This window comes from Mirounga leonina, unplaced genomic scaffold (genome assembly GCF_011800145.1).
Source record: "Mirounga leonina isolate KUSES-001 unplaced genomic scaffold, KU_Mleo_1.0 Mir_94, whole genome shotgun sequence".
NCBI lineage: Eukaryota > Metazoa > Chordata > Mammalia > Carnivora > Phocidae > Mirounga > Mirounga leonina.
This window is the reverse complement of record NW_023270855.1, coordinates 49,264,783-49,276,223: the sequence shown is the minus strand read 5'-3', so window position 1 is coordinate 49,276,223 and position 11,441 is coordinate 49,264,783. Positions and strand designations below refer to the sequence as shown.

The window sequence follows — 11,441 nt, the reverse complement described above, 5'->3', positions numbered from 1 at the left end:
TTGGGGGGACCCCACAAATCCCCTGAAATGTTAGGCTTGCTTGAATGGAGAACAACTCTGTGTGTGGTTACGAGTCCCACCCTTTTCTCGGATTCTTCAACCCAATACAGTGTAAGAACTGATGTTCTTCACACGTGAAGCGGGGATGCCAGCCCAGAGCTTGGGCACTGACCGTTGCGACTGTTCTGCTTGATGGTATTGGCGGACAGCTGGATGGAGTTCTCGCTTGGGTATTCCTGGGGGAACACCAGCTCCTGCACTTGGCCCTCCGTGTTTAGGACTGTCACCTCCAGGACTGTGGGGACAGGGGATGGCAGGGCAGATGCGGTTGGGGTCTGTCCCCAGCCCAGGGGCCCAGCTATGGCAAGAGGCCCAAGGCTAGGGCATCCCCAGCTGGCAGGCCCCACGGTTCAAGATTTGTACCTGATCGTGATCTCAGGGTTGTGAGATTGAGCCCTGCATTGGGCTCCACGCTCAGCATGGAGTCTGCTTGAGATTCTCTCCCTTTCCCCCCCACTCATGCCCATGCTCGCTCGCTCGCTCACTCTCAAATAAATCTTGGGGAAAAAAAAAAGATTCGCACCTGAACTTGCCCTGGGCACAACTGCGGCACTCACCCACATTCTGTTTGGCAGCCAGGAAGCGGGCAGGCTCCCTGACATTGTCGGCCAGCAGGAAGGCGCCCTCCTCCAGCACATCCAAGAGCATGGTGGCTGTGTGCACCTGCTCCGTGGCATTCATGTCCTTCCAGGACTCCAGAGCCTCTGGCCGCAGCAGGTTGTCTACTGTCTCCACCACGGCCTAGGCAGGCGAGGGGGTGGCACCGTGAATCTCCCCCCACCCTCCAGTTCCCTGGGCTGGACTCTCACTGCATACCCTCCTCTCAGCCTCCATCCCCAGTGTTGCGTGGGGTGTGTCCACGTGATGAGGGCTGCCTCACCCCCTCCTTGGCCGGCAGGAACCCTCCGGGCCTCACCTTGATGTAGTCTTTGCAAGTTCTCTCCCGCTTGTGCATCTGAGAAAGGAGATGGAGGTGCTGTCAGCTTTCCTAATGCCAACACGTCTGGGCCCTGGAGAGCTGGCGCTTCCGCAGCTGCCACCAACCCAGGGCTGGGTGTGAGCAAGACCCGATCCTAAGGGACCCTCAACCCTAAGGCCCATCCAAGGGCAGCTCAGGAGGAAGATCCAGTATGCCTAAGATCAGTCCTCTCCTCTCTGACCACCTAGCTTGGAGGTACCAGGCTGGACTCTTCTCGAGCCCTCAGGGTACCCCGCACCCCCGCCGCTGGCCCCAGTGCCGTGCCCCACCTTGTTGTAGTTCTTGCCCGCTGACTCGCGCTCAATGGGCCGCAAGGCCTGTAACTGGGCATCCAGAATGTCCAGCAGCTGCTCCATCAGCTTCACGGAGGAGGACACGTCACCCGCATAGATGGAGCCTCGGGTGTGACGGGCCAGCTCGCTGGCAATGTTGGCTGCATTCTCCCCACTCTTGATCTGTGTGAGGTGGGAGCAGGGGCCCCGGACTCTCAGAGACCATCTTGCTTCCCACATATTCCCTTTTCTCCGGCCCAGCCTGCTTGGCCCCTCTCCCCCCTCCCTCTCTGACCTCTTCCTCCTCCCCATCCGTCTCTTCCCTCTGTAGGCCAGGGAGGGGACCCACACAGTCCTGGCTCCCAGACCTGCCCATTGGGTCTCCCCAGTTGCTCTCCTGCCCCCAGTGCGCCCTGTGCCTGGCCACCTAGGGCCCAGTGTGTGAGCAAATGTGCCGATCTGGGAGGGACAGCTGCTGCTGGTACCTTCTGGGCCACCTGGTTGACCCAGGGGGAGGTGCAGTTGCTGAGGTCAGGGCCCCGGGGGTTCCAGAGCCCCAGGGCTGGTAGACACTGGAAGGAGGCAATTCCTGCAGGGACAGACAGACAGGAACAGAGAAGGGAGCCACAGGGAAGGAGAGAAAGGGGGGCCATGGCAGGGAAAGGAGATAACAGGGGGACAGGTAGGTGGAGAGAAAGGTGAAGGAAACACGGAAGACCAGACATGAAGAGGGCCAGACAGTCAAGAGAGGTGTCACTCGGAGGTGACATAAGCTACCCCTTACTTCTAAGCTCCTCCTCTTGGCTCCTATTCCTTCCATCTTTGCCTACCAGAAATGGAACTTTCTAGCAAAGTCCATCTTGTAAGCCCCTTCTCCCTTACGCCCCTTCAGACCCTGCCCTTGGATCGCATCACTTGGGAGCATGTGCTCCCGGCCCCACCCCATCTGGCACTTCAGCGGCTCGCCGGACTGCCACTGGCAGTCTCATCCCAAAGCCGGGGGGCCCAAGTCACCTCCTGTGGGCTCCCTTCATGGTCTCCCTGGCACTGCAAGAGGGGACAGGGCAGGGGGACTCACTGAGCTGCTCCCGGGCCCTGAGAGCTCTGCTGCGCTCTGGGAACACAGCTGCAGGTGTCAGGCGCGACCCCTGCCCTCAGAAAGCCCGCACTCTGGCCGGGGAGGCGAACAGGTGCATCTGGGCTAAGCTGAGAGGTGGGATGTTCCCTGGCCCTTCCTGGGCTAGACCAGGTTTGGCCCCTCCCCAAGCCAGCACCCGTGAGGTGACTGCAGCCTCTGTACTCACCGCGGGTCCCCTTAGGGCAGGGCCTCTCAACCAGCATGCCCTGCTGGGTGGCTGGCCATTGGACCCGCCGCACCTCTCGAGGTTCACAGAAGAGCTCTGGGGACACATGCAGATTGGGGGCTGGGGGCCGCCGGGTGCTGGGAGCTAGGGCTGTGGCTGGAGGCAGGTCAGGTCCCAGCTGGTTGATGGCGCCCACTGGGTGTGTGGTGAGGGGCACTCGGCGGAGCGGGGTGGTGGCTGCGGGCGAGGCCGTGCTGGTGAGGGGTGTGGGTCGGGCTGTGGTGGTCGTGCTGAGAGGTGGGGAGGTGGCTGGGCCTGGAAGGGAAGAGGGCATACAAGACAGGGTCACCCCATGCCTGGGGCCCCGCCATGGTGTGCCCAGGCATGGGGTCCCTTGCATTCTAGCATCTTCCCCAAAGTGGGAGGATATCCTGGTCCCCCTGGGTCTGGAAGATCTCCCCTGGCCTCTCTCTGCCCCCAAGACCATGTAAAGCATCAGAAGGCAGTAGAAATTCACTTGAGTGTAGCCTGAGGTCTGAGAGTAACCAAAGAGAACGGGCCAGGGAGGGGATGTCTGAACACAGCCACCTCCCATCCTCATTCTACTCTCACTCTGGTCCCTGTAGCCTGGCTGAGTCCCTTCCCTGTGCGGGCCTTAGTTCCCCGTTATGCAAATGAGGCTGGGCTGCATCAGGCACCTAGTGCCCTGGGGCTGCTCAGAGCCAGCTGAGGGCCACTGAGAGGGCGAACAGAGACTGCAGAGGGACCCTCACCCTCAGTGCTGGCAGCTGGGCTTTGTTCTGTTTCACGGGCACGGGGCTTCCACCCAGGGTTGCGGCTGATGAGGGTTCCGGGGCTAAAAGTGCACAGGCCCCTGGGAGAGGCAGTGCAACTTCGTGGTCCAGAGTTACTCCTCAAAGGAGTAAACTAACCGCCCCCCAGTGCCTCAGTTTCTTCATCTGTAAAACGGTAATAGCCCTCCCTACCTCGTAAACTGACAACCGAACGGGTTAACTGGGAACCGCTTAGACCAGCCTCTGGCCCAAGCTGCGCGACTCTGCGACTCTGCCCTCCAGGGATCCCCGGGGACCACCTCCAGATCCCAGCTCTCAGCGCACAGCGGGCTCCCCCCCACCCCCGACCCCTGGGGCTGCGGAGGCGGAGCGAGGGAGAGCCACCCCTACCGGCACTGGGGTCGGGCGGCCCGAACTCCAGGCTGTAGCGCACCACGAAATAGTTGTTCCAGACGTAGAGCTGGTTGTCACGAGGGTTGTAGTCCACGGAGGAGACGAACTGGTAGGGGTTGGGGAAGGCCAGGCTGACCGGCTCCTCGCGGTTGGCGTTGGTGTTGAAGGCGTAGTCCACGCGGTTGCCGGCCGCCTCGCTGTCGTCGTCCACGTACACGGAGCGCAGCACGTACAGGACTCCGCACACCATGAAGGCGTTGGACGCCGAGCGCTTGTCGTAGCCCGTCTCCCACGTGCCCTCGAAGCGCAGCGTGTAGGGGTTGAGCTGGCTCACCACCAGGCGCCCGTTGTTGCCCTCGGTGGCGTAGATGACCCACAGCCCGTTCTCGTCCACAGCCAGGTCGATGTCCGTCTTGCCCCCCCAGCGGTAGGGCGACGTGTCGTGGTAGTTGGCCGTGTTGATGACCGTCTCCCCGCTCTTGATGCGTGTGCGCAGATCGTACTTGACGATGTTGCGCGTGCGCTCCTTGTTGTAGAAGACGGCGCCGTCGTAGACCACGAAGCCCGTGCCGTCCACGCGGTTGGGCAGGCGGTAGGTGGTGGTGTGGCGCGCGGCCACGTAGTCCTCCCACGAGGCGTACTCAGTCAGCGTGTCCGTGCGGTAGGGGATCCAGGGCATGACGTAGATGCGGTCGCCCGCCTGCAGCGGGTCCTTGCACCACGCGCCAGACTGGTGTTCCGACTCGTGCGTGGAGGTGGGTTCCAACACCTTCTGCAGGGTCCCTGGGCACACGAAGACTGGGCCGGGCGGGGCGGCGGGGCGGGGAGGACACGGGGAGAGAGGAGCAGAGGCGAGGGAGGGGGAGAGAGAGAGGCAAGTTGGTCACGCGGCTGGGGTAGCCAGGCTGTCCCCTCCTGCTGCTGCAGTCACGGTTGCTTGGTAGGGCTGGTGATGGGAAGGGGGTTTCCGGGCTGGGACCCCTGCCCTGCCCAGCTGCCCCTCTCCCTGGAGATGTGAACCCTGGAGGCCATTAAGAGCAGGGTTAGTGGGGGGAGGGGGGAGAGGTGGTGCCCCTCTTTCCTTCCCTGGCTGCTAGAGACCCCACAGGCTGGGGACAAAGGGTTTGGCAAGAGCCCTCCCAGACTTCCTCATGTGCCTTAAGTGGGGGCGGAAAGATCTCACTGGTGGCTTTGAGATTCCAGGGACTCAGTGCCCTGCTCCTTCGCCATTGTCAAAGCCCCCTGTGGAAGAGCTAGGGTCCAGGGTCCCATCCTTCACCAACCACACCAGGACACAGGTTTTTGTTTTCTTCCCATCCACCCCCCCCACAACCTGCAAAAATTGCAAGGTAGAGCGATGTTTCCGTACCCACTGTGGGTATCAGGAGTGCCCCCGAGTCCAGGGTAGAGGAGGCACCGAAAGTTCCTGATGCAGCCTGTGCCCGCCCCCCACACACACCCAGTACCCACGCAATCAGTAGGTGAGGAAGGGTTTTTGGAAAAGTCCAGCCCCTCCCTCAGGGTGCCCAGCCCTGCCCCCAGCCGGCAAGGTCTCTCATGGGGTCTGTTCAGCAGCAGACACTGACACTGGTGCACAGGGGTGGGGGAGGTTGGGGGACATGGGAAAGGAGGGGGCTCCCTGGGAGAGCTGGGGAGGGGGGAGGAGAGCTGCGTGGAGGGAAGAGAGACAAGGTGGGGGGGCCTCGGCGAGGTCCTGGCTCCAAGGGAGGCACGCTGGAGACCACCTGGGAAGAAAGGGTTAGTGCTGGCGAGGAGAGAGGGGTGAGCAGAGAATTCACTCCAAGGCCCAAGCCCGACTGAGGGTCCCTCGGGGGGGCAGTCCCAGGTCCAGCTCAGAGGGGGCAAGGGAGGGAACCAGGAGCTAGGATAAAGACCCAGCCCGCCCCAGCCAGGCCCCCCCCCCACCCTCCCCTGCCCCGGACCCCGATTTACCTGCGACCATCCCCGGCTCGGGAGGAGGGACCAAGGCAGCGCTGATGTCAGAAAGGTGGGGGGCCCCGCCCCACCCCCCCATTCCCTGAAAAGGAGGAAAACCTCAACTGCATCTCGTTGGCCGCCGCTGGCCTGCCCACCCTTGCCCCATCACATCCCAGGGCCACCTGCTCCTAGCCTCCCCTTACTGATCCAGTAGGGGTCTGGACTTGGGAATGGTGATGTCCAGATACCCCTCCATCCAGGATGGCTGGGCCTCCCTCTCACCTCCCTGCTGAACCCACAGACAGGCCAGGGGGGAGGGTTTGCAGTGAATTCTCTGCTCCTGCTTGGCCTGTCACCAAAGCAGCTGGCCACCAGGGGAACGGGGAGGGCTGGGACCTGGTGTGGGCTTGGGGGGGCCACCCCAGTGGCAAGAGGGTCATGGACAGGCACCACTCCTCATTCCCCCACTTCCAGCCTCACTCTGACAGGCTTAGGTGGGGGGATACCTAGCTCTCCCTTCACAGCATCAGGGGACAGCTAGGCCCGAGGGGCCCCAGGTGCAAAGCGGCCGGGAGCACACCTTGTTTTAGGAAGGGGAGGGGAGCCTGGGACCCAGAAGTGAGCAGGAACCGGAGGGATCCTGGTTTGCGTCCTGGGGCTCCACCATCTCCTTGTCCCCAGTGCCCTGAGGAGTTGGCCTGCACCCTGTGTCCAGCACACCTGGCCTCCACCTTTTTCCTCTGTGCCCAGGTCTCCCCTCTCCCCAAGCCAGGACCCCTGCCAGCTCTGTGGCCCCTGAGCAGACACATCTGTGTGTGTGAGGGGGCGGTGGGAGGTCTCAGAGCCTGACCTGGTCAGAAGGGTGTGCAGGAGGAAAACATGGTTAGAGGTTACCCTGGGGAAGGGGGAGAAGATGAGGAAGGGTCTGCCTGGGGCCTTTGACAGTAAGGACCCCTCCCCAGCACCAAGCTCCCGACACCTCCTCTTCCCTCCCCCCTTCCCCCCTCCTTGAAGAGAAAAGATCCAGGGCTGCAGTATCCAAACCACCACCGGCCTGTAAGAAGAGTGCCTGGTACTGGGTGCGAGAGAGACTCAGGGAGAGAGAGAGTGGCGGGGCAGCGAGGGTCGGGGCCTGGGCTGGCTGTCCAGGCCTCTCTGAGATGGGGGAGGGCAGGGGGAGGGGAGCAGCTTGGAGGGACCCCGCCCCACCTTCCTCGAAGGGGATACTCCACAGACCACCGTAATTTCAAGGCAAGAGCGATCCTGCAAGGAAGGCTCATCCCCGGGCCCCGTCCCCGAGGCCAGCCTCGGAGCTGTCAATTTCCCCCAAATTTCAGGGGAGGTCTGGACCATCCCCAATATCCCACCCTGGAAGTTCCTCCACTGCAGCCCCTCCCCTCTCCAAATGCCAGGGAGAGCTCCACCCACCATGGAGTTTTCCCGGTCCCCTGCTGAGGGTTAACCCTGCAAGAAATTACGGTGCTCATGGAAGTCCCCAGACCGGGCCTATACCTCCCCAACCCCCTTCTCCCTGGTCCTCTAGCCAAAACAGCCCAGAAGAAACCCTGACTGCAGCTTCGCAAGTGTTTCAGAACCAGAGAAAACGTTCCCCCACCCAGCGCTCCCCCCACCGTGAGGCCCACTCCCGCCCCGTCGCCCCCGGTTTGGCAGACTGCCCTCCCAGGGCTGGGGGCAGCTTTACATCCCTCCCCTGGGCTGCCGCCCCCCCCACCCCCGCCCTGGCCGGTCAAGGATGGGGGTTGGGGGTGGGGGAAACTGGTGCTCCGTGCTCCAAAACAGCTCTGGGCCTTGGAAATGCCAAACCAGAAAGAACTTATGCCGCCAGGAGCCCGAGAGATAGAAGGAATCTGCTCCCCAAAAGGAAAACAAAGGTGTCCCCTCCATCCCGCCTCCCCTGAGCCAGACACGTGGTGCAAAAGTTGGGGCAGGAAGAAGAAGAGAAAGACCCCCCACCCACCCCCACCCCCACCCCCCGCCGGCTCACCCCGGTGCACTCCGCCCCCAGTCGGGAGCCAGAGAAGGGGGTCCCGCCCTCCCCTCCCGCCCTGGAGGCTTACACACTTCTCCTGAAGGAGGCAAAATAAGTATGAGAGAAGGCCAGGTCCCCCCGCAAGGGCTGGGACGAGGAAGGAGGGACAGGGAGACAGAAAGAGAGAAGACGAGGCAGAGAGAGAGAGTGAGAGACAGAAGGTCCTGCCCGTGCTCAGAGAGGAGCTTCCTCAGGTGTCTGGCGGGTGGAGTCGCCCATGGCGGCACCAGGGCTGGCCCCACCGGGAGGACACCCGGGGTGGGGGGTACCAACTGGACCCAGTTGGGGTGGGCAGAAGAAGGGGCCGAGCGGGGAGGGCGGGTCACATAAGTATGGTACAGGTGAGAACAAAGTGTGAGTTAGGGGTTAGCATTGGTAACAGTGCGTTTACCTTTCTGCTCCACTTCTACTTTAAGCATCGGAAGAGAGAGAGAAAACAAATTGAAAAAAAAATGTGCAAGAAAAAAAAGAGAAAAAAAAAGATTAAATTGCTTTCGTTTCTTATCTGGCAACATGCCCCCTTTTCCTTTCTTTCCTCATCCTGGTTTCCCAACCCCGAACGAACGTAGCATCAGCTCAGCCCCCGCCCCCAAGTCCCTGCCTCTGGGGAGGGTGTCGGGGAGACAGTCACAGGGAGGGGGAGACACGCGAGGACAGAGACCAAGAGAGACATGGGGGGTGTGTGTACAAACAGGCAGGTGGACATAACCCTCAGATGGGTGGGGGCACCCTCAGGGCAGTGGGGGCTGGGGAGGGGGGAGCTTCAGCTGGAAGGTGGGCTCTGGTTAGGGGAGCACCAGGGAGGGAGTGGTAGGGGTGGAAGAGCCACACAGTACCCCCCACGTCTGCACAACCCACCTGCTGCCCTCCTGCTAGAACCAGGGGCCCGGTGGCGGGAGGGGGTTCAGTGCCTCCAGGGGCCTGGGCGCCCCCAGCTGAAGGAACATGCTGAACTCCTTCCCTTTCTGTGCTGGCCTTGCTAGGGTCCAGCTGAGTTCCCCCAAGCCCTCACAACCCAGAAAAAGCCAACACAGAGAGGGCGGCAGAGTGGGACACAGGATGACAGGCAGCGCCCCTGGGCCTCAGAGAGCCGGGTGGGGAGACAAAGGCAGAGAAGGAAGAGGCTGGGTGGGGGGGACATCACAGACAGCAGGTGGGGGCACAGACACGCTCCCCCGCTCCCCCGGGGCCAGCCTGTGGCTCAGTTTGCTCCCCCGCCCGCCCCCCTGGGGGCCCAGGAGCCAGGCGCTCCCTGCCTGCTGCCAGGTGGGCAGGCGCACCTAGGGGAGGAAGGGGGCACGGTTAGAATGTGCTCAGCTGCAAGGCAAATCCAGCGTTAGTCGGGCCTGTCTGGGTGTGTTTGTGTGTGTGTGGGGGGAGGCCCACACACCCACTGCCCTTCCCCGCGGTGGGCCCCTGCACCCACCCGACTCGCCCGCACCAGCACTGGGGGCACCCCAGCCTCTGAGGCTCAGGGCAAGATGGCTGCCCAGGCTGCTCCCCCTTCGGGCTCTGTGTCGCCGGCCCCTCGGACATCTCTGACCAGGACCTCGCTCTCCTGCCACCTCTCTAGAGGCGCAAGCAGGGAGTTCCACAGGGGAGAGTTTGGCTGCTTCCCAGCGCCTCATCCAGGGCCTGGCACACAGGAAGTGCTCAGCGAACACGAACAGTGGGGACAAGTGAGCGCCCCGCCTCCCTGTTCTCTGGCCCTAGCTTCCGTCAGCCTTGAACTTCAGTTCCCCTTCCTCTGGAACCAGGAGCTACAGCCCCTCAGCCCTGGGTTCTGCCTGTCGAGGGCACGCGTGGCCCCCCGTGTCCCAGATACAGTCACTGTGTGTCCTGCCTCCCCCGGGGCTCAGGCTCACTCTCAGTCAGACGGGGGCTGCCCATCCCCTGGGCCATCCTGGTCTCCGTGGGTCACGCCCCTGGCCCACACTGGGGGGGGGGTCAGCTTCAGGAGGTCCCTATGCCTCTTTCCTCCCTGCGCCGTCTAACTTTTGTCCTGCTTCTTTACGCGCATGGTGTCCACTTGCTTTGGACTCCACTTGGACCAAGGGACGCTCTTCCTGCCCTTTATCTCACCTGTCTCAGGAGGAGTGTGATCCTCATCTGTCATTAGTTTTATTTTTTATTTCCAACAGCAATAACTGGTAAAAATCACTACAAGTAGTCACAACAAAAGCAATGACCACCAGGTGCCTTCCGCTTCCTAAGTGACTAAGTGCTAAGAACCATGGTAGGTACTTCCCAGGCAGGCTTTCCAGAACCCTGTCTATAGACGGGGAAACTGAGGCTCAGTGCAGTGAAGCAACACAACTGAGTCCACACAGTTGGCAAAAGTGGGCACCGTTTCTTTCGTATGTACCTACGGCGTGGGGCGCACGAGGAGCTTTACCCACGTTCTCTCTGCTCCTGGCAGCCTCCCCCGGAAGGGATCCCCCCTCCCACCGTCACAGATGAAGACACGGGCTAAGCTGGCTTCGAGGGGCACCCATACCGTTACTGAGCACGTCCTGAACCAGGCTCGGGTCTGGGCGCTGGGGCGTGAGGACGAAGCCTCTGCCCTGGGGGGCGTTTACATCCAGCACTCTGCCGCAGGCAGTGGGCTCGGGGGCCAGCCCTGGGCCAGGCGCGTCACACGCGTGCTGTCCTGGCCTCTCGCCTCCTTTTGCGGCAGCTCGGAGAAGTTTAAGTCATTTGCTCAAGTTTCAGAGTCAGAAAATCCGAGAGCCAGGCCGAGCCTCAAGCCCAGCCTGGCTTCCCTGCCGTGCAATGCTCCCGGCCTCCCGCCTCCCCTCCCTGCCGCCCCGGCCACGGGGGTGGGTGGAGAGTGTCCCCAGTGCTGTGGGGAGACTTCAAGGCTCAGATGGGCATCGCCCTCAGGTGGCGGCTGGAGGCCTCAGCTGCTGAAAGGAACGGGGGAGGAGTAAAAGAAGGTTATGGGAGCACACAAGTGATCCTGTTTCCCCAGCACGTAGGTCATCACCTGCAAGGAGAAATCAAAGGCTGAGGGGGAGGCGGGGGTGGGAGGGCCACAGGGCCTTCTGCTCCCCTGCCCCTGCCCCCCACGCTCAGACACTCTGGTGGCCCTGCCTCCTCCCCCATCTGCCCGGAGGCCCTACCTCCAGGTTGGCTACATGAAGCTGGCAGGGAGAGGAGGGGAACGGATGGTGGGGAGGAAGGGAAGGGACAGTGAGGGCAGGAAAGAAGGGCCATGTTGAGAGCATAGTGCCGAGGAGGAGAGACCCTGTCTTTGTTGTTCCCCTTGGCCGGATGCAAGAAAGCCAGGCCCCTGGCTCCCCAGATCACCCTCCTCAGGCTTCCTGGGGGCCACCCTAGTCCAACATGGCAGCACTTCCCTTGCAGACAGGAAGTGCTACCATGGTCATGGGCACACTAACCAGGAGATAGGTATCTGTGGAAGATGCCCCTAGCCCCTCACACCAGATCTGCCGCCAGGCCTCAGAGGGCAGTCTGCCTCTCCGTGGGTTTGGAGTCCAGCTTCCAGGACTGGGAAGCGGCAGGCCTGGGAGTACATGAGAGGTGAGGGGGGACAAGAGAAAGGAGAGGGAGTTGAGAAAAGAAGGGGAGTGAGTAAGAGGGAAGAGTGGGCACGTAACGGGGTGATCAGAAAGGGAAGGGAGGTAGAGA

The 11,441-nt window shown here is 62.2% G+C and overlaps 1 protein-coding gene across 3 annotated transcripts in view; it reads right to left on the bottom strand.

The window, feature by feature from the left end:
* Positions 1–11,441, bottom strand: part of ADGRL1 (adhesion G protein-coupled receptor L1) — a 43,543-nt gene that overhangs the window by 9,822 nt on the left and 22,280 nt on the right. For all 3 annotated transcript variants that reach the window (XM_034998302.1, XM_034998304.1, XM_034998305.1), the window contains exons 5-11: positions 3,800–4,600; positions 2,616–2,930; positions 1,797–1,900; positions 1,309–1,494; positions 977–1,015; positions 618–801; positions 173–295 (exon numbers count right to left, since the gene is read on the bottom strand). In XM_034998302.1, the coding sequence (XP_034854193.1) occupies positions 173–295; positions 618–801; positions 977–1,015; positions 1,309–1,494; positions 1,797–1,900; positions 2,616–2,930; positions 3,800–4,600 (1,752 nt within the window). The remainder of the gene's footprint in view (positions 1–172; positions 296–617; positions 802–976; positions 1,016–1,308; positions 1,495–1,796; positions 1,901–2,615; positions 2,931–3,799; positions 4,601–11,441) is intronic.